Consider the following 23,717-nt stretch of genomic DNA (forward strand, 5'->3'; position numbering starts at 1 on the left):
GTCTAAAATGAACATCAGTGTTGGCCATTTTGCAAATGACTGCAGTGCGGGCATCTGTTGACACAGAAAGTTACTACTGCAGTGGATTGGAGAAGAGGCTTTGTGGAATAGCACCAAATTAATTTTTTTCACTTAACAAACTTCATTAAAGGAGAAAAAAGTAGGCATTACTTTTTGACTGACTGTCATATATACATACATAACTGCTACACACACACTTGTAGAGCTACATTTTCACTTAACGAGCTTTATTAAAGGAGCAAAAAAGGAGGCGTTACTTTTTGATCAACCCTCATACGTAAAGACATACACCACCACATGTATGCTTGTGGAGCTGCATTGTGCTGGATGGGCAAACAGTGCTGGGACTGCTGAGTTTGCTAGGTAGGCTGGGGTGAGGGGTTGTGGTGAGTAGGGTGGGTAGAGGGAGAAAGAGAAGGGAAGTGGGAGGGGGGGTTGGAGAAGTGTAGCTGACAGTTCAGAGGGAGGCAGCAGATGTGTGGGATACAAATGAAGGAGGGAGAGACAGCAGGACGTTGGACAGGAATGTGACACATGGGCACTGGAGCCAGTGAGTTCATGCAGCACATGATTATGATGACATGGAGGTATGGACTAGGAAGGGACTGACAAGACAGAGAAAGGGGAGACTGTTGGATAGAGGATGTGGGTATAGTGGATTAGTGAAGAATGAGATCAGAAAGATTATGAGAGCAAAGGATGTATAGCAAGGATAACTACCATCTGCTTAGTTCAGCTGGTGCTGGGGGCAAGAATCCAAATGACACGGTTTGTGAAGCAGCCATTGAAATCAAGTATGTTGGACTCAGCAGCATGTTCTGCCACAGGGTGGTCAACTCTTCTCTTGGCCACAATTTGGCAGTGGCCATTCATTCTGACAGACAGCTAGTTGGTGGTCATGCCCACATAAAATGCTGTGCATAAATTGCAGCAGATGTAGTATACGATATGGCTGCTTTCACAGTGGCATGGGATATGGCATCTGGTTCTCCATAGAGATATGACAGCTGTGGCAAAGAGTTGGGAGTGGGAGTGGCGTAAGGATGGACCAGAATTGCCAACTGACTAACTTCAAACAAGAGCAAGAAATGTGATAAATTTACAAAATCTCCTCAACTCATAGCCTGCTTTTGTGTTTAACACAATGCACAGATTTAAGGAAATTACATTAATCTGCCTGTGCATGCAGATGATTGCAGTAATAATATGACATGTTAAATATCCTTGCAAATTGATCAACAGGTAAATAAAACTACTACTACTACTACTACTACTACTACATATTCGTACAAAAGCTGGAAAGTCTCTTATTACTAACAACCCATTCACATCTCAAGCTTTTGTCAACAAAAGTCAACCCCTATTTAACAATTCTACAAAATAAAGTAGTTTTCCTCTCCACCAAGAAGAAACTACCTTCTTTTCTGTCCCAGGGTCCCCAAATATGACACCTGATGTGGAGCCACACACCTTTAGACGACAACATTTGTCTCTGCCCAAACTCTCATCCAGTTCTGTGTTCTGTGTTCTTATTTCACAAACTGCCACTTTTAATGTCTTTCTGTAGTAGTCCACACATGCACATTTAGGTTCTCTATATTTTCCCTACATAAATCAAGATAAATGCCAGAATGGTTCATTTTAAAGGGGTAGGACTAATATTTTTTACCATGTTTTGCTATATGAACTTGTATTCTGTCTCTTATGATGTAATCATTGATAAGACATTAAAACATAATTGGTGTACCTTCACTCATGACGTGCACAATTTCAGAGATCGTGCATCCATATTTGAATACAGAATGAAACACAATCATTAGAGCACACATAAGAGATAGAGGTGATATCTCTTTCACATGACTCAGTTATTTACTAGCCATTTAAATGAGTTTTTTCATAAAGACATCAGTACTAGATACAACACTATTGGTTTATCCAATAACTAAGAAATCCATCAACCAAAATTGAATTTCTTATTTCACAAACTGCCACTTTTAATGTCTTTCTGTAGTAGTCCACACATGCACATTTAGGTTCTCTATATTTTCCCTACATCAATCAAGATAAATACCAGAATGGTTCATTTTAAAGGGGTAGGACTAATATTTTTTACCATGTTTTGCTATATGAACTTGTATTCTGTCTCTTATGATGTAATCATTGATAAGACATTAAAACATAATTGATGTACCTTCACTCTTGACGTGCACAATTTCAGAGATCGTGCATCCATACAGTCCACAGGCCCACCTGGGTTGGACACCTGGTGTGCACTGGTGAGCCACCAAAGAAACGGTATTATTTAAGTGATGGCAAATGAGTGCCGAGCTTATTCTGTAACCTGTATTACTGTTATCCAGTCAATGTGTTCAGTGGTATGTATAACATGTACTTCATTGTTTCTCTATAAGCTATTACATTCCATAAATCACATTTGTTCTTGCTATAGTAAACTTGATGATAAGTGAGGGTTATGTTTTCTCCACATGTTAATGTCAGTGCCAAGTCACCCAACGAATGTCTCAATGGAAGAAATACTCCAACATTTGACTGCCAGCAGCAAGCTTTCATGGGGACAACAACAGGCTCTTGCCGCTGCTCTAAATCAAGTGGCATCTGCATGTTCTCAGCAGATCAGTGCAGCCACTGCCCTTTCTGGCATATGGTGTATCAGCTGAAAATTGGAACTTCTACAAGATATGGTTACACCAACATTTCCAGGTTTTTTGTATGGACTATGCAATCTGTGTAGGGCTTTCTTTTATTCCTGACTTTCACCGTGCATTTATCAGTTCTTATGCCAATGTGTGCCTTTGCAAGAACCAGCCAGCTTATCATTTTATGAAATGTGCAAGCTTCTATCGACCAATTACTGTGACAAAATGCATGTCACTGCAACACATGTAGAATTTTATCACTGTCAGAAACACCCAAACAAATAGCCTGGGCTGCAGGACTTCCTGAGTTGAGCCAACATTGTAAATTTGTCACTAGAACCCATCATGAATCCTATGCTGATTGCATGGTGTGTGCTGTTATTATTCATCTGTCCTCAGATAGGGAAGTCTGCAAGAAAGCACTTCAATGGAGAATCTGACACTTACGCATGTGCTCAATAAAACACAGTCCTTCGAAACGTCACAGGCCACAGGCAATCAGATTGCTGTGTGGGGAGTTGCTTAGTCAACCACTGTTAGGTATGCTGCAAATGTTTAGGATGATAGGGAAGCTGTTGCAGCAGTACAACTTTTGACTCAGCATTGCATGGTGCAATGTTGGTTACAGCCACAGCAGCAACAGGATATATCACAGCAGCAGCTGCATGCCCCCCTTCCATCTTGCCCATACTGCTTCATCCAACACAAGCATCCTGCATGCCCTTAGTGTTGGGCGGTTTGCAAAAAGTGTCAAAAGAAAGGCCACACTGCATCAGTGCATAACTCCTCTTCGAACATGGTGGACACAGTAGTACCAATGGACATAAACTGTATCTCTACAATGAATGTTTCCCTGAACAAATTGTTTACTGACTTTCGTGTGTTTAATAGACCACTAACAATGCAAGTGGGCACAGGAGCTGCTGTGACTTTAATAAATGCATAAATGTACGTGGTCTTGGGCCCCCTCCCCTCACACAGGTTTCACGGAAGTTGGTTAGCTACAATAAACAGAAGATTCTGATCCTATGTCAATTTTCCACTCCTGTCTCTTACAAATCTGTTGTTTGCTCTCTCACTTTTCTTGTTGCTGATTGTTTTCCATACAGCGGATGTTTGAGTTACATGCATTTAACACTTTTGGCTTCTCAACTGCTGATGAAATAAATTTAGTGTCAGATCAAGTTCTGTATCAGCAACTGGGGTCCCTCTGCTCTGAGTTTTCCTCTCTTGTTTCCCCTGGGCTTTGTTTTGCTACTGGTTTTCAGGCCCACATTACCATGAGAGTCTGCCCGCCCCCATTTTTTTCGTGTGCGACACCTGCCTGTCAGGTTGTATTACTCTGTCAAGGCTGATTTAGACAGTTTAACATCCCTTGATGTCATTTGGCCTGTTTCTTCCTGTGAATGGGCTACACCGCTGGTCATTTTTAAGAAGCTGATGGGTAAGCTCCACCTCTGTGGTGACTTCAGTGTCACGATTAATGCACAGTTCATGATAGATTACATACACTTTGCCTCACCCTGACGAGTTGCTTGGAAAATTGTAAGGTAGCCACTACTTTTCCAAGACTGATTTCTTGGAAGCATACCTCCAGCTCCCCTTGGATGACACCATTATGCACCTTCTCATTGTCAATACACCTTCCAGCTTATACCAATATCAGTGTTTGCCTTTTGGCGTTGCTAGTGTACCTGCAATTTTTCAGCATTTTTTAGAAGAGCTGACAGCCTCTGTACCCGGCTGCATCAATTGAAGATATCATTGTTTCAGGTTCTTCTACTGAAGACCATCTTACCAATCTCTGATTGTTGTTTTCTGTTTTGCAGTTTGTGGGTCTCAAGTGCAATCTTGGCAAATCTCAATTTTTTCAGATGTAAATTGAGTATCTAGGTTTTGAGTTTTCTTACACAGGGGTCAAAGCATTGCATGACTATATTAACGCAATTGTGGCTTTGCCATGGCTGACCTCTGTTAAGGAACTGCAGGCATTTCTAGGTAAAGTTGCATACTACCATAAGTTTTTACTGGACACATCTACTGTTGCTCAGCCCCTGCAGGAGCTTTTGCATAAAAATAGACCTTTTTTCTGGTCACAAGCTTGTGGCTGTGCATTTGCTTTGCTTGATTCTAAACTTGATCTGCCCCATATCTGGCCACTTTTTAGCTGGGTCAGTATCTCTTGTCAGCAACAGATGCCTCTCAGCATCGTCTTGGCATGTTGTTGGTGGATAAGTATGCAGATGGGTCTGAATGACCCATTGCTTATGCTTATAAGACTTTAACTCCACTCAGCAGCAGCGTTCTCAGACTGAAAAGGAGGCTTCAGCATATGTGTTCAGCCTCAAGAAATTTTACGTCTTCTTGTATGGTCCTAAGTTCCATTCAGTCACAGATCACAAGCTGTTGGTTGCTCTTTTTACCCTTCGGCTTCTGTGCTGGACAAGGCAGCACGTCGTTTGCAGTGGTGGGTTCTCTTCCTCTCCTGTTATCATTTTCAGATCCATTATTGGGCAACAATGCAACACGCCATTGCCAAAGCCTTATCTCGACTTCTGATTGGGCCAGACCCAGCACTGAATCAGGATGAGTTGCTTTGTTTCTATTTAGAGGTCACCTCCTGGCACACTCTTGTAACCCGCAAAAGAAACAGTATTACTTAAGCAATTGCAAACAAGTGCTCAGCTTATTCTGTAACCTGTATTACTTTTGTCCAGTCAATGTGTTCAGTGCTACGCACAACATGTTCTTCACTGCATTTTATGTATCTCTCTATAAAGTACCGCATTCCATAAATTGTGTTTGATCTTGCTTTTTCTTTATACATACTCCCAGCTGGAAGATTGCTGATTAAAAAGATCTTAGAAATTATCCTTTTCCTATACAGTCACTAACTTCTAAAACTTCACCTTTCCATTATCGAGATGCAGGTTCTCTTTCTGTGAGTAAGACTTTCATTTCAGTCAGCTCATTTATTGTCCACATAATTTCAGAGCATTTACCACAATTTAACCACTGATTCTAGATGGTATTTTAAGTTTCTTTCTAAGATCCAAATCTGTGCTTTTTCAACACACTATGCCTATTTATTGACATTGCCACTGATATACAGGTTGATTCCATTCTCTGATGCTAACCACAAAGACATCCCATGTATTATGTCAGTGTCACTTCATTATGTTAACTGAAAAGCACAACATTTGGAATTTAAAAGTGATAGATAGAAAATCTAGTGTCTGATTTTTGTTTATACCTCACGGTGCTGAGAATTGTTGCTACAGGGCCGCTGACAGTACATCATTTGTAGCATGTGCTACATGTCCTACGGCATGCAAGGCTATTGTATTTGTCATTTCATCAGTATGCCACTCAACAGTACAGGCTGACAGATTGTAGTCATCTTACTATCATCTAACACAACTTTAGCCATTACTGCAGGACAATTGAAGCACGACTCATCTGAAAAAAATGCTATACCAGCATCAATTTCTTGGGCAATGAAATCTGGCACAATGTCATGTTTGCCTCCAGTCCAGTCCCAAGGAGGCAGCATCAAACTGTCAAATTCAGAGATGTTTACACCAATTGCAGTGCTCTAATGTTAAGACAACACTGTGACAGAAGCTGTAGAGTCCATCACAGTCATTCAGACAAATTGCAGTCATCCCCTGCTGTAGCTATGCTGCAAGGCCCAGTATGTTCTTGTCACAATTTACACTTTTTCTCTGGAAATTGGCTCCACATGTGCAGCGCTGTTATAACAACATACCTGGTACTTGATGAAAAACTGTCATGTCATAACCATAATCAAATCCAAATCTGGAAGTGCGGTTGTCAATGAATTGCAACACTTAACATTGAGAGCATGTGTACTGTGAACACCGACATACAGACAGCAGATAACTGATCTCCCGGATGGTGAGTGCTGCTATTTATACACACATTGAATATTCCATTATACTCAAATATTACAAATTCTGAGAACGTTTCAGAAATGATAAATACTAAATAACAAATAATTGCTGGTGTAAACTATTAAATTTTCCAATAGTCCCACTTCCTGTATAGGCTTAAAAATGTCTACTGGGCTGTATCTCACCGGTCAGTGCTTGGCGTTACGGTGCTCTTGGTTCTTCTCATGGGCGTCCAGGGACCGATTGTGAGCCAAGTGCCTCGCTTCTTTGGTCTTGGTGATGAAATGTTTGATGTAGGCATCCTGAGTATTGTCTAGTTGAAATAGGAGCAGAGTATCCATTGTTGTTTTGTCCTTGTGGCCGTGGAGCAGACAGAACTGTGTGAAGCTTGTAGTTTCTTGCTTTGCAGTGTTGTATTCCATTGTCATGACGGGCAGCACTGTATCTGAGTCTCTCTGTTGTACAATGTGAATGTAGTGGCCAAAATCTTATTAAAGTATCCTGTGAGGTCATTCCTCTGTGGGCAGATGTTATTCTGTGGGTGATTTTGTAACATGAAATTCCCTCTGATACTAGTCTCAATAGGAAAACTTTTCAACAATCAGAGATCACTACTCAGGTTGCTCCATGCTTCAAAATAATGCCCTGTACAAGGAATCTTATAATTTCTGGAACTTAGGCAGTTGGCACGTTCTGGTGACAGTGTAATGCATGGTGTGATTGGTGCATATTATTATCCAGCAATTCCCATTCACTAATGTCAGGAACTTCCCCAAGAGGTTGATTAAAAACTGGTGAAATGGTGCTGCTGCACACAGAACTAGTACCAGCTGCCTAGGAGGTAATTGCAGCACGTGTTTTTGTCACTGGCATACCTTCTATTGTCTTACATGGGTCTAACAGACCAGTATCTGGCCAGTGATACCTGCACCTAATTCTGTCTAGATTCTTCACAAATACATTGGACTCATGTTCAGAAGGATGAAGGTTCAAACCCATATCTGGCCATCCTGATTTAGGTTTCCCATGATTTTCCTAAATCACTTCAGGCAAATGCTGGGATGGTTCCTTCAAAAGGGCATGGCCAACTTCCTTCCCCATCCTTCCCTAATCTGACGAGACTGATGATCTCACTCTTTGGTCCCCTCCCCCGAATCAACCAACCAACCACAAATCCCAGGTGATCACATGTTGGAGTGCCATGGAAAAACTTCAGGATAACTGGTCACAGCTGAGCTTGAATGAGAAGCTACCATTTTTGCCCCATCGGAGCATACTTCTTCTCATACAATATTCTGTTTATTAACTGGAAGTCTCCTTTGGTCAGATCCTCCTTCTTCAAGACCTGTATGCTTTGCAGCAATCCTGGATATTCTCTCAGTTCAGCAGCAATGCCATTTAATGCAGTGGTGACAGATTTGACCCACACTGGTGCGTTCTGTCAAATGAGTCCTTGAAAGATTATCAACATCCTTGTGTGTCCATATTTGCATGCCATATTCCTGAAGCCTCAGTGTCCATCTTGCCAGTCAACCCGACAGATCCTTTGGGGCAGTCAGTCAGGATAGAGAATGGTAATCCACCACAGTGGTGAATGGTTTGTCAAATGCATATATAGTCAGAACTTGTTGAGGTCCACAAAAACTGTAAGGCACTCATTCTTGGCTGTAGAGTAGTAGCTCTTGGACTTAAAGAGTATTCTGGAAGCATAAGCTATCACTTTTTCAGCATTTCCTGAATTTGTATGAGAACTGAACCTATCCCTTAACATTTTATGTAAATTGAAGGGGGACAACAGAGAAAGGAAAGGGAAATAACCAATGATATCAGCTGCATTGGGACTTTGTGCAGAATCAGCGGCAATGCGTGAAAATGTGTGCCGGACCGGGACTTCAACCCAGTATCTCCTGTTTACTTGGCAGTTGTGTTAACCACTGCACCACCCAGACACAGTGTTTACTCCAAATGTGTGGACTATCTCACCACACTCCCTGGCTGACTACATTCACACCTACCACCACCTACCTGCAGTCCCTGTCCATATCCCACATGCTTGCTAATTTTAGATCTGCATCAGTGGTCAAACTTAAATTTGCATCCAAAATCAAGTTTTTGCATTCATTGGCCATCGATTATATGAATGCATGGTGTCTGTTCTTTTGGACATGTCCAAAAGGACAGACACTGCACATTCAGGTAATATCTATAACAGCTGGTGTCAGTGTGAAGTTCTGTCTGGTATTCTCTTCACACAATGCTAGGATAGTATGGATATACATCCAGCCAAGGGGAACATGTATTGCAAGAGTAACTATCAATGACAGAACACAGTTCTTCGAATTTGTTGTTGTAGTAGAATCTAGTCATAATGTTATCCTCTTTTGCAAACACCACAAGCAGTCATAGACTGTGGAACATCAGAACTCCAGGTTGATGAAGCTATTCCAACAAGCACACATAACAAAGATTCCATTGGATAGTTGTTTGCTGTTGAAGATGTTGTCTTCCCACCATCATCAATGAGATAAAGTCCAGTTGTCACTCTAGATGCTCAGTCAAGCAGTAAAACTTTTCTTGATTGCAAAAAGCTACTCAGGCTCACAAAAGACATCTGCAAACCAGTGACAGTCATAAGCAATCATGCTCTGCTACCACTATATATAAAGCAGTGGACGAAGTTATTGTTGAACTGCTAATAGGATCTTGCCTGACTGAACATCGAGTGTTGATGGTTCTGCAACAATTTTCAGCTGGCTTCAGATCTGGAGTGGAGAAAAAACAGACCAAGTGACCAATGGTAAAACACCATATCAATACTAGAGATCATCCACCAATTAGCTCTCATATAGAATGTCACTGGCTAAATGATTCATAATTTGTGAGGAAGTGACATCATTGAACCTTTGGAGAGCTCTTGGTCCCCTCCAGTGGTCCTTGTAAAGCAGAAGGATGGCACATGGTATTTCTGCATTGACTACTGAAGACAGCAAAATCATGAAAAAAAGATATCTACCCACTGCCATGCACTGATGACACCCTACCCTGCTTTATAGGAGCATAGTATTCCTCAGCTATGGACATACAGACAGGGCACAGGCCAGCAGGAAAAGACTGCCTTCTTAACTCCTCATGGCCTCTATGAGTTTGAAGCAGGAATGAGTAGGATCATTGCTTACAAGTTAGTGGTGCAGAGGGCTCAGACTCTAGGACATGGTGATGGTAATTGACAGAAAACATGTCTGCACAATGATACATTTATTCATGGCAAAGGAATACACACTCATTTAAAAATGTCTCCTAATAATGAAAGTCTGTGCTCTCAAAATTGTGTGAATGCAGTAATGGGCATTCCACAATAGAAGTGCTTAAACACTATTCCCAGAGGGTGTACACTCCTCAATGATCAAGCACTTTGATCAGCCATGTAACTGTGGAAAGGACAAGGGATGTGTGAGTGTACAAAATTGATAACTATCATCCTGACCTGCGGGGTGCCATGTACTTCATGGTTGTAGTGTAATAATATGCACAAATGGACTGTGCTGTCTAAATAATCCTGTACTTATTGTTGGGAGCTCACATTAAGCTCGACCCACATGGCCCATGACAAGCAGAATCGGACACCTGGAGACATTCTACACTGGTCTGTGCTCAGCTCATATTGGTCTCTGCTTTCCTTGTGCGCACCTGTTTGCATTGCACCATTGCAAATATTTTGCCTAATGGTAAATACGCAGGTGTGCCAGCACATACCACTAGCTTGGGCTAGTTGCAACTATGGCTCATGCATTTCTCAGCACAGCTGCCACTAGTTCATAGTTATTCCATTTGGACTAGGTAACGCTCCGGCCAGCTTTGAATGTCTTATCAACAACTTGATTCGAAGCCATAAATGGACAACATGACTTTGCTACATCTATCATGTCACAGAACACTGTTTCCTTCAGCTGCCAATTAAAAAGCATTTGACATTATAGGAAAAGAAGCCCATGAGTTGACTATATTCCAAACATCTTAGCCATTGTTGATAAGATTGATGGTATTTCCTGAAGTCTTGGTGACTGTCATCCATGAAGGATTTTTTAGTTCTCATGAATTAGGCAGCTAGGTAAATGGTTGGTACCTCAACAGGGAATGGTTACAGCATGTTGTGGAGTGACCTTGTCCAGGGTACGGTGATGGGTTTCATTCCACAGGTCAAGTATAATCATCTGCAGTTGAGTGACATAAGTACAGCTGTTGTGATGGTTGACAGCTGGTGGTGTAGTAGTCATCAAACACTCGAGGTTTTTTTTCTTTTCTTTTTTTTTCTTTTTTTTAAAAAAAAAAAAAAACAGTAGAAACAACATTTCTCGAGACTGTGTCATTTCCCTATCACATTGGGCCCTTTTCTTCAATTGTTATTGTGCTAAGTGGACATGCTGCTGATTGTCACCAAATGCTGTCTTTACTTTGGCCTGGAATTTGCCCCACTTGTTCTTGAACCACTGTGGGGCTGTGCCAATCCAAGTAGAACTATGCATCTACCAAACACATTATATTATACCATCTGTTGTATTTGGTGACTCAGTCAAATCCTTTCAGCCATTTTGTTGAGTCCTGACAAGGGTCTCTAGAAAACACTGATACATGCCTGATGTGCAGCTTACTTGTTGCTGTTTTGGAATCCATTGGTCCCTTGAATATGCGGACCTTGGAAATGATGTACTGCTTGTATTCTAGTTTCTGTCTATGAAGGTGTCCACTTTTACATTTCTTAATTGTAACCACAGTGACGTAAATGTTTTGAAATACCTGGAATCTGCACAAAACAGTGTCATGTTGTAACAATAACAAAGTCCAAATCTGAAAGCAGGGTCATCAGCAAAGTACAACACTTAGCACTGAAAGGACATTTATTATGGACACCAACATACAGATAGAAGAGAACTGACTTCCTGGACAGAGATTAGTATGAAAGCGTGTTTATTATGAAAACCAATGAACAAATAGAAGTGAGCTAACTTCCTGGAAAGAGCATGTAGCTTTTATACAAACACTGAATCTTTAAGAATATACAAACATTACAACCATAAGAAATTTTGAGAACCTTCCAGAAATGATAAATAATGAATGAACAAATAATTTCTGGTGGTTGGGTTTCAAATGTTGAGCCACAACATGCCAGCCAGTGACAGAAACCACTACACCACATTGCATGCAGCACAGCTCATGGCAACATCATAGTGACATAAACCCATTTACCAGAAACCAATCAGTCACCTCTGTTCCAGGTGGTATTCTGCTATTTAATGTCAGCAAGACATAGTGGCATTTGCTTTCACATTTCCACTTAGTCTAGCTACTCTTCATGCAGTGAGCATGTAACACAAAAAGAGGATACTTTTTGGGCCCTGTGACTGTCATTTCTCTGTAATCTTAATTATTACTGATACATTGTTCTACACATTAAGACATTTTTCCTGGGAGTTTTAATTCTTATAAGCATTGGTGTAAATTTATTTGCATGTAAAGAGCTTTTGTGGTATGTACTGTTCCATGAATCTGTCTATGCAGCTCTGTTGATAATAGCCTCTTCACTTATTTTTCAGTCCACAGAATATTTAATCAGGACAATACATGCACTCATTTGGTAAAGAATGGTCAAATAATGTGATCAGAATGTTCAGTTGATATTAAACTAAAACTGTATTAATGACATTTTGTATACACAGCTTTTTATGCCTGAAATTTTCCAGCAGTAAGGTGCAGTGGATATGTATTTAAATGTCATGGCTCAGTGCCTCTCTGTAGATCTTCTGTTCTTTTGTTGAGCCAGTGCCATGTTGAAATGCTGCACTTCTTTTGGCCTATGAGAGCCTATCATTGATGGTTCATCATTTGTTGCTGTTGTTTTCCCAAACAGTAGCAACACCAGAATTATTGGCAAATGAGAACCTTGGTTGGACTGAGGCTGATCTGAATGCCTATTGAGGTCTAAAAACAATAAGGAGATTAGGAAGTTTCTACGGAGTTAGAGTGAGGCTCTGACATGAGTGGGCCTTGTCAAAATGGTTCTAATTTCAAGGCCTTGCTGAACAAATATGCTGAGATGATTTCTCTCTCTTGCAATGTTAAATAGTCAGGCTATTAAGGAAAGTGTTCTGAGACAATGAAACCTTCTTCATATTGGTGTCTGTATAAAATGAGACTTACACAGTATCAAAGTCTATTCTGTACCTGTACTTTATCCAAGCTAGACATTGGCACTGTCTCCAGTGAGTAAATGCTGTCCTACTTACATCTTCAGGATGGAATTCTGTGTATTCATGAGGGACATTAAATATTCTGAATGTTCCTCCTGAATCAGCAACTCCAAATATGTTGTCATGGTTTATTGGACTCTGGTATATTCCTGAAACATAACAGGTATTTAATGTTAAAGAATTCTCTGCATTTATTGTGGAAAGAAGCATAAGGGAGGCACTGGTGTAAATGATTTATGGTTCAAATGTAAAGTGGGAAGTTCTGATAGAATGTAAATAATTCTGAAGTTAAGATAACAATTCACCAAAGAGCAGAGGCACTGTGTCACCAAACGGTATACAAACAAGATTAGGTATATAAACAAGTCTAGCTTTCAGATGAATAATTTTTTGAGATAGAGCAACCAACTGCCAACTGCCCCTCCCCCTACCTCCCCCCCGCCCCCTGTCCCTCCCTTCCCCCACACATACATCTGTATGATTACATTGTGCAGGCTGAAAATGCTGTCAAATTTGTGCAAATGCTAGTGAAATTTCCAGACTTTCTTATGTGCCTGGTGATGACTCAGTGCCTCTGCTATTTGATGAGTTCTTACTTTTGCTCCTAAATAATTAATGTTACAGATATATAAGGAAACAAGCTTAGGAATAGAGAAACACTTACAGAAGTAAGAGCATAGGAACTAGTCTACAAATTTTTGATTAGAAATTATAAGTATTTCTTTTAATGTTCTCCCTCAATCTCTCTTGTGGGTATGCTACCACATTACCATCCTCCCTACTAATCTTTGATTTAATTTGATCTCATTTATGGTCTTCCAAAACAGAAAACATTTATGCTGTTGTAAGCAGTATGAAATGTTTTCATTACGAGTTTCTCATGTTTTGGTTTTTAGTTTTTAGTCATCATAATAATTGTTCTCACATGAAAAATGACATGATGTTACAGCAGTGTATTCAATATTTACTTCAGGAAAGAATTTCCACTAAGTTTTGGTACAGTGAAGGTAGAATGTGTTTCCATTCTTCTTCAAGCACTGACAGTACTGGTAGTTTCTGCCAGGTTTTGGAAAATATATAGAGGTGGAGCCTCTCCATGCCCACACTGGCATGATGGCCTACTGCCATCTCTACATAAGGGTTAGTGTTCACTAAAGTGAGGTCTTGCAGGATGTTGATACTGCAGTGTTTGTGTATTGTAAAGTTCAGCCATATAGTAGGGGATTCTATCATTAATTTATTTCGAAAGGTTAATTTCACTTTCTCCAGAGCATTAGCAGGCAGCTTCAGCTGCTGGAAATTACTTGACCCTCGGTTTGGTACCACAAGTCAGCACCAGGGTGGGCAATCTCGATCACGTGCCTCTCTCATGTGCTGATGAGGTAACGCACCCTAGGCGATGCTGACCAGGCCACGCTTTAGAATTTTCCATGCCGCCCCCATTGGTGTCTCGGCTTCTAACCAATGAGGGTAGAGGAAGCCACATGGCCGTGCTGGATGTACCCCGCTGCCTGTCAGTGAGGCTCTCTCTGCCACGCAGGTTCAATGGGAATTATGCATCGCCTACCACTACGCTCTGGCTCACTCTCGTCTCCGTAGGCCTGACTCATGTTGCCCATTGGAATGCATTTGCTGCCAATAAATGGCCTCTTAACTAAAATTGTCCTAATGGTTTATTTCTGCCCACTGCCTTCTGCTCCGGTGATCTTGTACAGTATGTCTGATTAAGGTTAAACATTGATACACATGCCTCTGGAAATAGATTGGGTCGAAAATTGAATGAAGGGTAGCAGTTTGAAGGGTAGAGAGGACAAAAGTGCCACAGCAAGCACCAAGGGAAAAAAACCTCTGTGATAGTTAGGGTCAGGTAGTAAGAGCAGTAGTGGAATCTTGCTGACTGTGACAGGTCATGCAAGCGTGGGTTAAGTTAATAGTGGGTATCATGCAAGCTGATACTATGTCAAGCCATATGTTCATCGTGAGAGATGAGCCCGTTACAATGCGGCAGCACGGTGTACCACTGTGTAAGCTGTGAGAGCCCCCTGCTGCGTCAGTGGTGACTGGGCACAGAGGAAGACCTAGATCATCCAGTCATGTCTGGTAGGTGAGCGTTGTAGTCAATCAATCGGAATGTACAGTCGTATAGTGGCACCACTCATCCTTCATTGGCTGTGCAGACATGCTCAGTGAGGACCGCGGTTGAGTCTCCTCTGTGTAGAGGATGATGTAGCCGATATCCTTGAGCGTCCTGATCGCCGTGATAGCCAACTCATCATAGTAGAGCTGCTCAGAGCCAATGGCTTTTGGTGTTCTTGCAGTGGGACCCATGTTCTTCTTTGGTGTTTTTCTGCTGGCTGCTTCATGAGGGGAGTGGCGGCAGGTATCATCCCTTCTCCTGAGGTGTCTGCACTAATGTGGACCAGCTGTGAGCACAATTGTCGCAGTTGGCTGCATGCCTCCTCTGTCTCTGCAGTCAGGGTGGCCTTAAGAGCTGCCCTTTCTGCATCTATGGCAGCTTTGAAGCCTGCGATCGCCTCCTGTGTCATGGCCACCAGCATGGCATGTATCTCTTGCACTTGTGGCGCCTGCTGTGCCACCGCCAGCAGCTGGTTCCCCATTCCACTCTGAATGGTGTGGTATTCTGGCCACCTGTGGGCAGTGGGAGCTGTTTTCTCACTTCTCGGTTGCATGTCTGTTTGGTGACACTTACGGTGCCATCATTGTTTCTTCTTGGTTTGTGCCTTATCTCCAGCACAGCCATCTCTGGCAAAGGCTGGGCAGGCATGGCAATTTGCCACAAGTGGCCTGCCACAGTGAGCACAAGTTGGTACCTCATCTCGTTATCTGTCACAGGCACAAGTGTTGTACACACTGGCACACTTGACACACCACATGTGAATTTCAGCAGTATTTAGCCACATGCCCCTCTACTTGGCACTTAAAGCACTGGGGCTCAGGGACCATGCCTTGACGGAGGGCTTCAACAGTCACAGGAAAGCCTAAGAGCTTCCTTATCCCAAAGATGTTGCTGTCATCAGTCGCAGTTTCCACTACGATAATGTACAGCAGCGATTGCTTCTTATTCATCCAATTGTGGAATTTTGCAGTTGCACATCAGAATCTGGCACTTAAAAGCTCCTCATGGACTGTCTTCTCATCGCATATTCAAGGCAGCCCCCTGATCAGGGCCTTAGATAGCTTCTCACGCAGTTTTGGCATGGTCGTCTTCTCAACAGTAGTTGGATCTATGATGTGGGCAGTCACAGCACTCTTCAGTGCCTGGAGGTCAGCCATGCTCGTTGCCTGCAGTTGAACGACAGCAACTGAGTCAAGGGACTCTATACCAACTTCTTCGTTGCAACAGGTGGCTATAATATCATACATCGCTGCCCGTGACACTCTACTGCCCTGGATGTACAGAGGGGGGACAGGTGGATGACAATTGTTGCACTTCCGTTCCACATTCCTAGCGGGTTGCGGTGTCAAAAGCTTCTTCTCAGTGTCTGTCTTCTTCTTCTGGCCATTTCTGCCCATACTGGGCGCAAGAACACAACTTCACATGACAATTTGCTTTGCATCATGCTACAGTCTGAGCACAGCTTTGCAGCTCCTCTTCTGGCCAAGCTCAGGTAATGCACTCCACTACTGATGTACACACCTCTGCTGCTTGAGTGCAACTCCAGGCTTGGACAATTGCAACCAGTATTTAACTAATGCTCTAGTTCATCCCAAAGATGTTTGATGGGATTCAAGTCAGGACTTTGTGCAGGTCAGTCCAGCAAATCCACTTGATTTTCTTTGAACTACAACAGAACAGTCCTCAGTTTGTGGACTTGGGTATTATTATACTGACAAGGGGATCACATGGCAATCGGATTTTTGTAATTTTTTATATTTTCAGTATGTGAAGTTCAGAACTCAAATATACCTCTCCTAAAGCAGTTTGAGACAACTCTAAAAATTCTTGAGAAAATCAACTTTGAGTTTTCCAGTCATGTTTAATACACTAAAATAAGGTACATATTTTTTGATGAGCAGTATGCCTCTTAGATAGTGTGTTTGGTCAGACTGTGAGGGACCTGTGTTTGATTCCAGGTGAAATCAAGTTTTTGAACAAAGGTGTGTGTTCTATGAGTACATCTATGAAGCATAGAATACATAAAGTGCACGGGAGTGGTACTGTAATTGATAGATTGAGTCATGTTTCAGTTATTAATTTTTCGTTTTTTCCTTTCAGTTCAAATACCTATATATTTAAAATATAAAATTAATTAAATATATCCTAATTAACAAATGTAATTGTCATTTTTGTGTAAAATGCACATCTGCTTATTTCTAATTATATATTGTACACAAAAATCCAGTTTCCATTGCAAAATTCTTAGTTACTAATCTATAAAAAATTTTTAATCAAGATTGTGTAATTTAAAACAATTTCAAAATAAATTTTTTCTGTTTTTGCATTTTACATTTCATGTAAATGGTCACAGAATATGCACCTTTATTTAAAAATATGATTCCGCCAGGATTCGGACCCAGGCCCACTCTCATCAGCTGAGCACTCAACCACATTATCACACTACTTGGTGAAAGATCACCACCTTACTTTAGCATATTAAAAATGGTCAGAGAATTTCAAAGTCAGTTTTCTCAAGTATTTTTGATAGTTGCATCGAACTGCTTTTGGAGAAGTCTATTTGAGTTCTGAATTTCATGTGCCATCCATACAAATAATTAACAAAATTCCAGTTGCCATGTGGTCCCCTTGTGAAGCAGAAAAAAGAGTCAGCTCCAGCACTGTTACAGTATGGCAAGCATGCTATAGTGTGAAATGTTCTTGTAAACACCTGTGTTCATTTTGCCATTGACTGTAATTTGTAGCTTGATTCCAAAACAGATCAAGTTATTATTCCACATCCACTAAATTTCACTGCTGACACAACACATGTTTAGATAAATACTGTTTGCTAGGCATCTTCCAGATCCACACATGCCTTTCTGAAGGACAGTCAGAGTTCAATACCCAATATCTTTTTAGGTATTAGATATGAAGCACAGACTCATAATGGAAAAGAATGGGATAGGAAATAAGCTGTGGTAAAGTTTTACAAATGATCCCAGCATTTGCTTCAAGTAATTTAGGGAAATAACTGAAAAATTAAATCAAGATAGCTGGATAGATATTTGAACCGTTCCAGTATTCTTCAAAAATGTAAGTTGAGTGTCTTTGTCATTGCACAATCTCATTAAGTGTGCACCTAACTAAGTTCAACTTTACACACTGTGATTTATCATGTCATAAAACTGTTTTCCACTCTGCATATGAATGAAAATATTGTTTGCACTAATCCACATAGTATTGTACATACATTCTTATCATCAGTGGTTTCAGGCTACCTGTGCAATCATGCCGGTTATGATTTTTCAACATTTCTGTAACTGTTTTTTTGACAATCAGATAAGTCTGTGACCATTTGCAATGCCCTTCTTTGTATACACATGATGTCTTCTGTTAGTCCGCCCTGTTATAAGTCCCATAAACTTGAACAGTATTCAAGTACTGGTATGGGCCATGCAAGTATTTTACATGCAGTCTCTTTTGTAAAAGAAAAAAAAGTGGCAGTGTTCCAGTACCCCCATCCTACCAACAGAGTGGTACCAAGGTGATCCTCTGCCCTCGGCAGAATTGCCAATGCTGTGCCCCCGTGAAGCTACATTTCTGTAATTTTCCCACATAAGTTTAATTATTTTTATAATTGAAAAATATCATTTAATTGAACTATATTTATATAAAATATTCCACACAACAAATTGGATGTATCTTTGTAGTAAATAAACAACAAAAAAATTAAAATGAAATAGTATTAAATTGTTTATGGAGCTACTGTAAATTGGGTTTATTATGATATATGATAGCAATCTGATATGAGAATCCTACTAGCTGACACCATCGCACAACTTGGTGGAGTAAACTATACCAACAAATGGTTAGCAATTTCCCAGCATGTACATTCATCAACAGGAATGAAACCAGATTCATTATGCTGTGTTAACAAAAGAATCTGAAAATTGTGTTGACCTCAATGAGAAAAAATTTTCAAAAGCAAAAGACCTTGAGGTAACCCATATGATTACTTGATGAGTATCAAATCCATTACGTTGCTATCACATACCATTCTCAGGAAGAAGTTATTTGTCTTCTCTTTTTTCCTGTGTCTTTGTCAAGCATCAGAACATGGTTGACATGGTTATTTATGGATTTGGCATGGTTAGTTTAAGAGGTGGCTGATACCCTTCCTGTCAGCACCTCATTAACCCCAGGATGGCATATGTATACCCCAACTGTCTGCATGTATTGTCATTTATATGGAAGTGAGTGAAAGTTTTTAAATGTTTGTGAATCATGTAACTAAGACAGGGTATTAAATTGGTATTCATCTAGTGGTATGTGGGAAACCACTTAAAAACTACATCCAGGTTGGTTGGCGCACTGGCCCTCATTATTAATTTGCCAAGCAGATTTGATCTGAGGGTGGTGCACTGCTCCATCTCGAGAGCGGCAATTTAACACACATGGCTATCGGTCCAAATTGTTCTCAGTAAGAAGTTCATAATGTACAAATGATTCTGCATGAGTGCACATGTTGACTCAGATCAGTCACGTCCACATAACAGTAAAATTTACCCCAAAACAGCACAGTGCAAGAGTACACACCTTCACACAAAGGACCCAAGAAACTAATATAAAAGATGATTGGGAGAAAGAAAAGGCAGTCACCTGGAATAGTTCCAAACACAGCTTATACAGAAAGCCAAAAAGCTATCACTCGGAAGGACATCAAACAATCTTAGTGGGACTAAGCGCGTGCAGGTACTTTGGAAAAATGAAATATAGCAGTGAAAAAAATTACCTGAAACTAAGCAACACTTCTTTGAGGTCAGAAAACAGTGGCAACATTAATCAGAGAGACAAAGAGGAGGCACATTTACATCAACAGCTACATCTACATCTATATTCTGTGAATTGCTATGAAGTGCATAGTAGAGGGTACATCCCACTGTACCAGTTATTAGGGCTTTTTCTTGTTCCATTCATGTATGGAGCATGGGAAAAATGATTGTTTAAATGCCTCTGTGCATGCTGTAATTAATCTAATCTTATCTTCACAATCCCTATGGGAGTGATATGTAGGGTGTTATAGTATATTCCTAGAGTAATCATTTAAAGTTGGTTCTTGAAACTTTTTTAGCAGACTTTTTTTGGAATAGTTTCCATCTGTCTTCAAGAGTCTGTAGGCTCAGTTCATTCAAAATGTCTGTGATGCTGTACCACAAGTTAAACAAATCTGTGACCATTTGTGCTGCCCTTCTCTGTATACATTAAATATCCCCTGGCAGTCCTTTTTTGTATGGGTCCGACATACTTGAGCAATATTGTAACATGGGTCACACAAGCAATTTGTAAGAAATCTCCTTTGAAGAATGGTTGCATTTTCCTAATATTCTATCAAGAAATTGAAGTCTGCTACCTGCTTTACCAGTGACTGAGTTTATGTGATCAATCCAATTTCTATCCTTACCAAGTGTTTCACCAAGGATTTGTATGAGTTTACAAGTTCCAACTGGGACTCACTAATATTATATTCACAGGATACTATGCTTTTTCATTTTGTGAAGTGCACATATTTACAGTTTTGAACATTTAAAGCAAGCTGCCGATCATTGCACCACTTTAAAATCTTATCAGAGTCTGGCTGAACTGGGTATAGAATCTGACAGGAATTCTATTGGGCCCTGGGGTTTTGTTCAGTGATGACTTTAGTTGTTCCTCAATGCCACTGACACTGATATCTGTTTCACTCAATTTTTCAGTGGTATGACAATTAAGATGGAGCAAACCTGCTGCGTTTCTCTTTGCAAAGGAACATTTTAAAACAGAGTTACGCATTTCTGATTTTGCTTTGCTACCCTCAGTTTAGGTTTCAGTCTTATCCATGATTAACTGAAGACTATTTTTGGTGCCACAAACAGCCTTTACATATGAAAAGAATTTCCTTAGGTTTTGTGAAAGATCATTTGACAATATTCTGTGATGGTAGTCATTGAAGGCTTTACACATTGCTCTCTTGACTGTCAAATGCATTTCATCTCATATCTCTCTATCTATAGCCCTATGCTTTGATTTATATCTGCTATGCTGCAGTCTCTGTTTCTTTACAGTGGCTTGTATACCAATGAGGAGCTTTCCTGTTAAGAACTTTTCTGCTGGGTATATATCTGTCCAGTATATGGTCAACTATTCTTTTAAACTTGAGTCGCAGTTCCTCTGCATGCTTCTGTTCCGAGCTAAAAATTTCGTGTTCCTCACTGATTGTATAACACTATTGTTTCTCTGTCTAGTTTGCTGAACATATAACTACTTCTGCTTTTTTTACATGCATTTTGTGTTTTTGTATTCATTGTTGCTGTTACTGGCTCCTGGTCACAGATACCAGTTTCAATGTGGACTTCCTCAAAGAGGTCAGGTCAGTATGTTGCCATGATAGAAAAATATTAAATTATTGAAAACAACTTCAGGGAACACAGTAGATGTGACTTTTATAGGATGTTCTGTGGGAAGACCCATGAATACCACCACAGAATCAATGGTTTAGAAAGCAGGATGGTAAACTCATTTGTTAAATCACGACAACTGTACGTAGCAATTTCGATACTCTTCTGAGCTACACAACTGCCCATAACTACTTTCAAGATTTCCCAGAGAGACTCCTACACACACACACACACACACACACACACACACACACACACACACACACACACACACACACACAGACAGGCAGAATATTAACCATCCACTGAAGAAGACACCAGCAAAAAATCCTTAGACTTATAAACAACAGGGCATCTGGAAATTACATTTTCATCCACCCACTCCACAAGAATGGTGACAAGACAGACATAAATTGATACAGGGGGTTCCCCTATTTCAAGTCACTTGCAACATATTCTCAGCACATTTACTTCAAAGATCACAATCACAGTGTGAACATAAGAGCAGCAAATACCAAGTGAGTTTTCTGTGAGGATGCTCATGCCTAGAACAGACCTCACTATGTTGGTGAGATCAGAAAACAAATAATACTAGTAAAGGAAGCACTGAGACTTCAATTGCAAAAACGCAAGAGAGTATGGCGGAGAACGCATGACATCTACAACCATAAGTACATATCCACACAAAGATTAGACATTACAACACAGTGATCAGTCCTGAAGCCTGTATGTGAGCAAAATTTTAACTCTCAACAGGAAAGGCAAACTGAGAAACAGCCTGAAGGAAGAGTGATGAATTATAAGGAAAATTATTGGCCGAGACAAAAAGAAGAACCGATGGAGATTGAAATCCTATAAAGCAACAGAGAAATTGTCAGACCTGTCAACAAGATATTAGAAAATGAGGATTTAAAATTTGTGGACATGTTCAAAGATTCCCAACAAGGCTTACACAATAGATTATGGCATACATCAAAAAATTAGAGAAATTACCATGGATCAGACAATTTAAAAAGGACATTGAGAAAACCCAGACAGAAGCAGTGGAAGTAGTGGACAGGAATCTTTTCAGTCAAAATATAAACTGTTGGGTGGAATGAGGTTCCAAAGAAACCAGGAACCAAGAGAACTGAAGAAAGAAAAACAACACAGGGAGAGCAAATGATAGCCATATGGAAGATAGGGAAAATGAATCCAAAAGCACTGTGTGATCCAGCAGGCCCTACATGCAAATAATAACAGTAATAATAAAAATATTAATAATAATAATAAAGAACAGATTTTATTTGTTCTTTAAAATTATCAACAGTGCATATATTTCTTATTAGAAATAGAGGAAAATGGGTCTAATTTAAAGTTGAGACAATACTCATTTCAAGAATTATCTCTGTATTATTATTCAACTTTGAATTTCTGTGTTTTAAGTGCAGAAAACTCATTGATTAAGTTGTTGAAGTCAAGTTTAACAGTTGGTTCATATCCTATGGACAAAATGACAGAGTTAACAGCCTGCTTTAACCCAAGACACTGCAGCCCCTGGCAAAACTATTTTGGCATTTGGGTAAGCATCTCTTGACCCATACTTTGAGAAACCTTCAAAATATCCAAATGGAAATCTGTTTAAATGCTCTTAATTTGCTTTTTCGCCCATAACTTGAAAGCAGCTGTTACTTTAACTAGCTACACTGCACATTTTAATAGGGTCCTCCTACCAACCACCAGATTCTCCTTCTGATGTAACCGAAAACTTTCAAGAAAACCTGAGTTCAGTTATACATAAGTTCCCTAATAATACTGTAATGTTGGAGGAGACTTAAATCATCCCACAATCAATTGGGATAATTATGGTTTCATTAGTGGTGGGCACGACAAGATATCCTGTGGAATGTTAGTATATGCCTTATCTGAAAAGTACCTGAAGCAGATTGTTCAGAACCCAACTTGTGATGAAAATATAATAGCTCTAATGGCAACAAACAGATATTAACTTTTTTAGGAAGGAAGGAAGATTGGGTTTAACATCCCATTGACATCGAGGTCATTACAGATGGAGCACAAGCTCGGACTGTCTCAAGAATGGGGAAGGAAACTGGCCATGCCATTTCAGAGGAATCATCCCAGCATTTGCCTGGAGTGATTTAGGAAAATCACGGAAAACCTAAATCTGGATGGCCGGATGCAGGTTTGAATCGTTTCCCTCTCTAATACGAGTCCAATGTGCTAACCACTGCACTACCTCATTTGGTCCTCTTTGAGGAAGTCCTCATTGAAATTGGTATCAGTGACCATGAGGCAGTAATAGCAACAATGAATACCAAAACACAAAG

General features: G+C 40.3%; 1 protein-coding gene across 1 annotated transcript in view; it reads right to left on the reverse strand.

The window, feature by feature from the left end:
* Window positions 1–23,717, reverse strand: part of LOC124722210 (dynein axonemal intermediate chain 3-like) — a gene marked incomplete at its 5' end in the record, with an annotated part of 287,800 nt that overhangs the window by 30,991 nt on the left and 233,092 nt on the right. Inside the window, one exon of the mRNA XM_047247406.1 lies at window positions 12,874–12,986. Coding sequence (XP_047103362.1) covers window positions 12,874–12,986 — 113 coding nt within the window. The remainder of the gene's footprint in view (window positions 1–12,873; window positions 12,987–23,717) is intronic.

This window comes from Schistocerca piceifrons, chromosome X (assembly GCF_021461385.2).
Source record: "Schistocerca piceifrons isolate TAMUIC-IGC-003096 chromosome X, iqSchPice1.1, whole genome shotgun sequence".
Lineage (NCBI taxonomy): Eukaryota > Metazoa > Arthropoda > Insecta > Orthoptera > Acrididae > Schistocerca > Schistocerca piceifrons.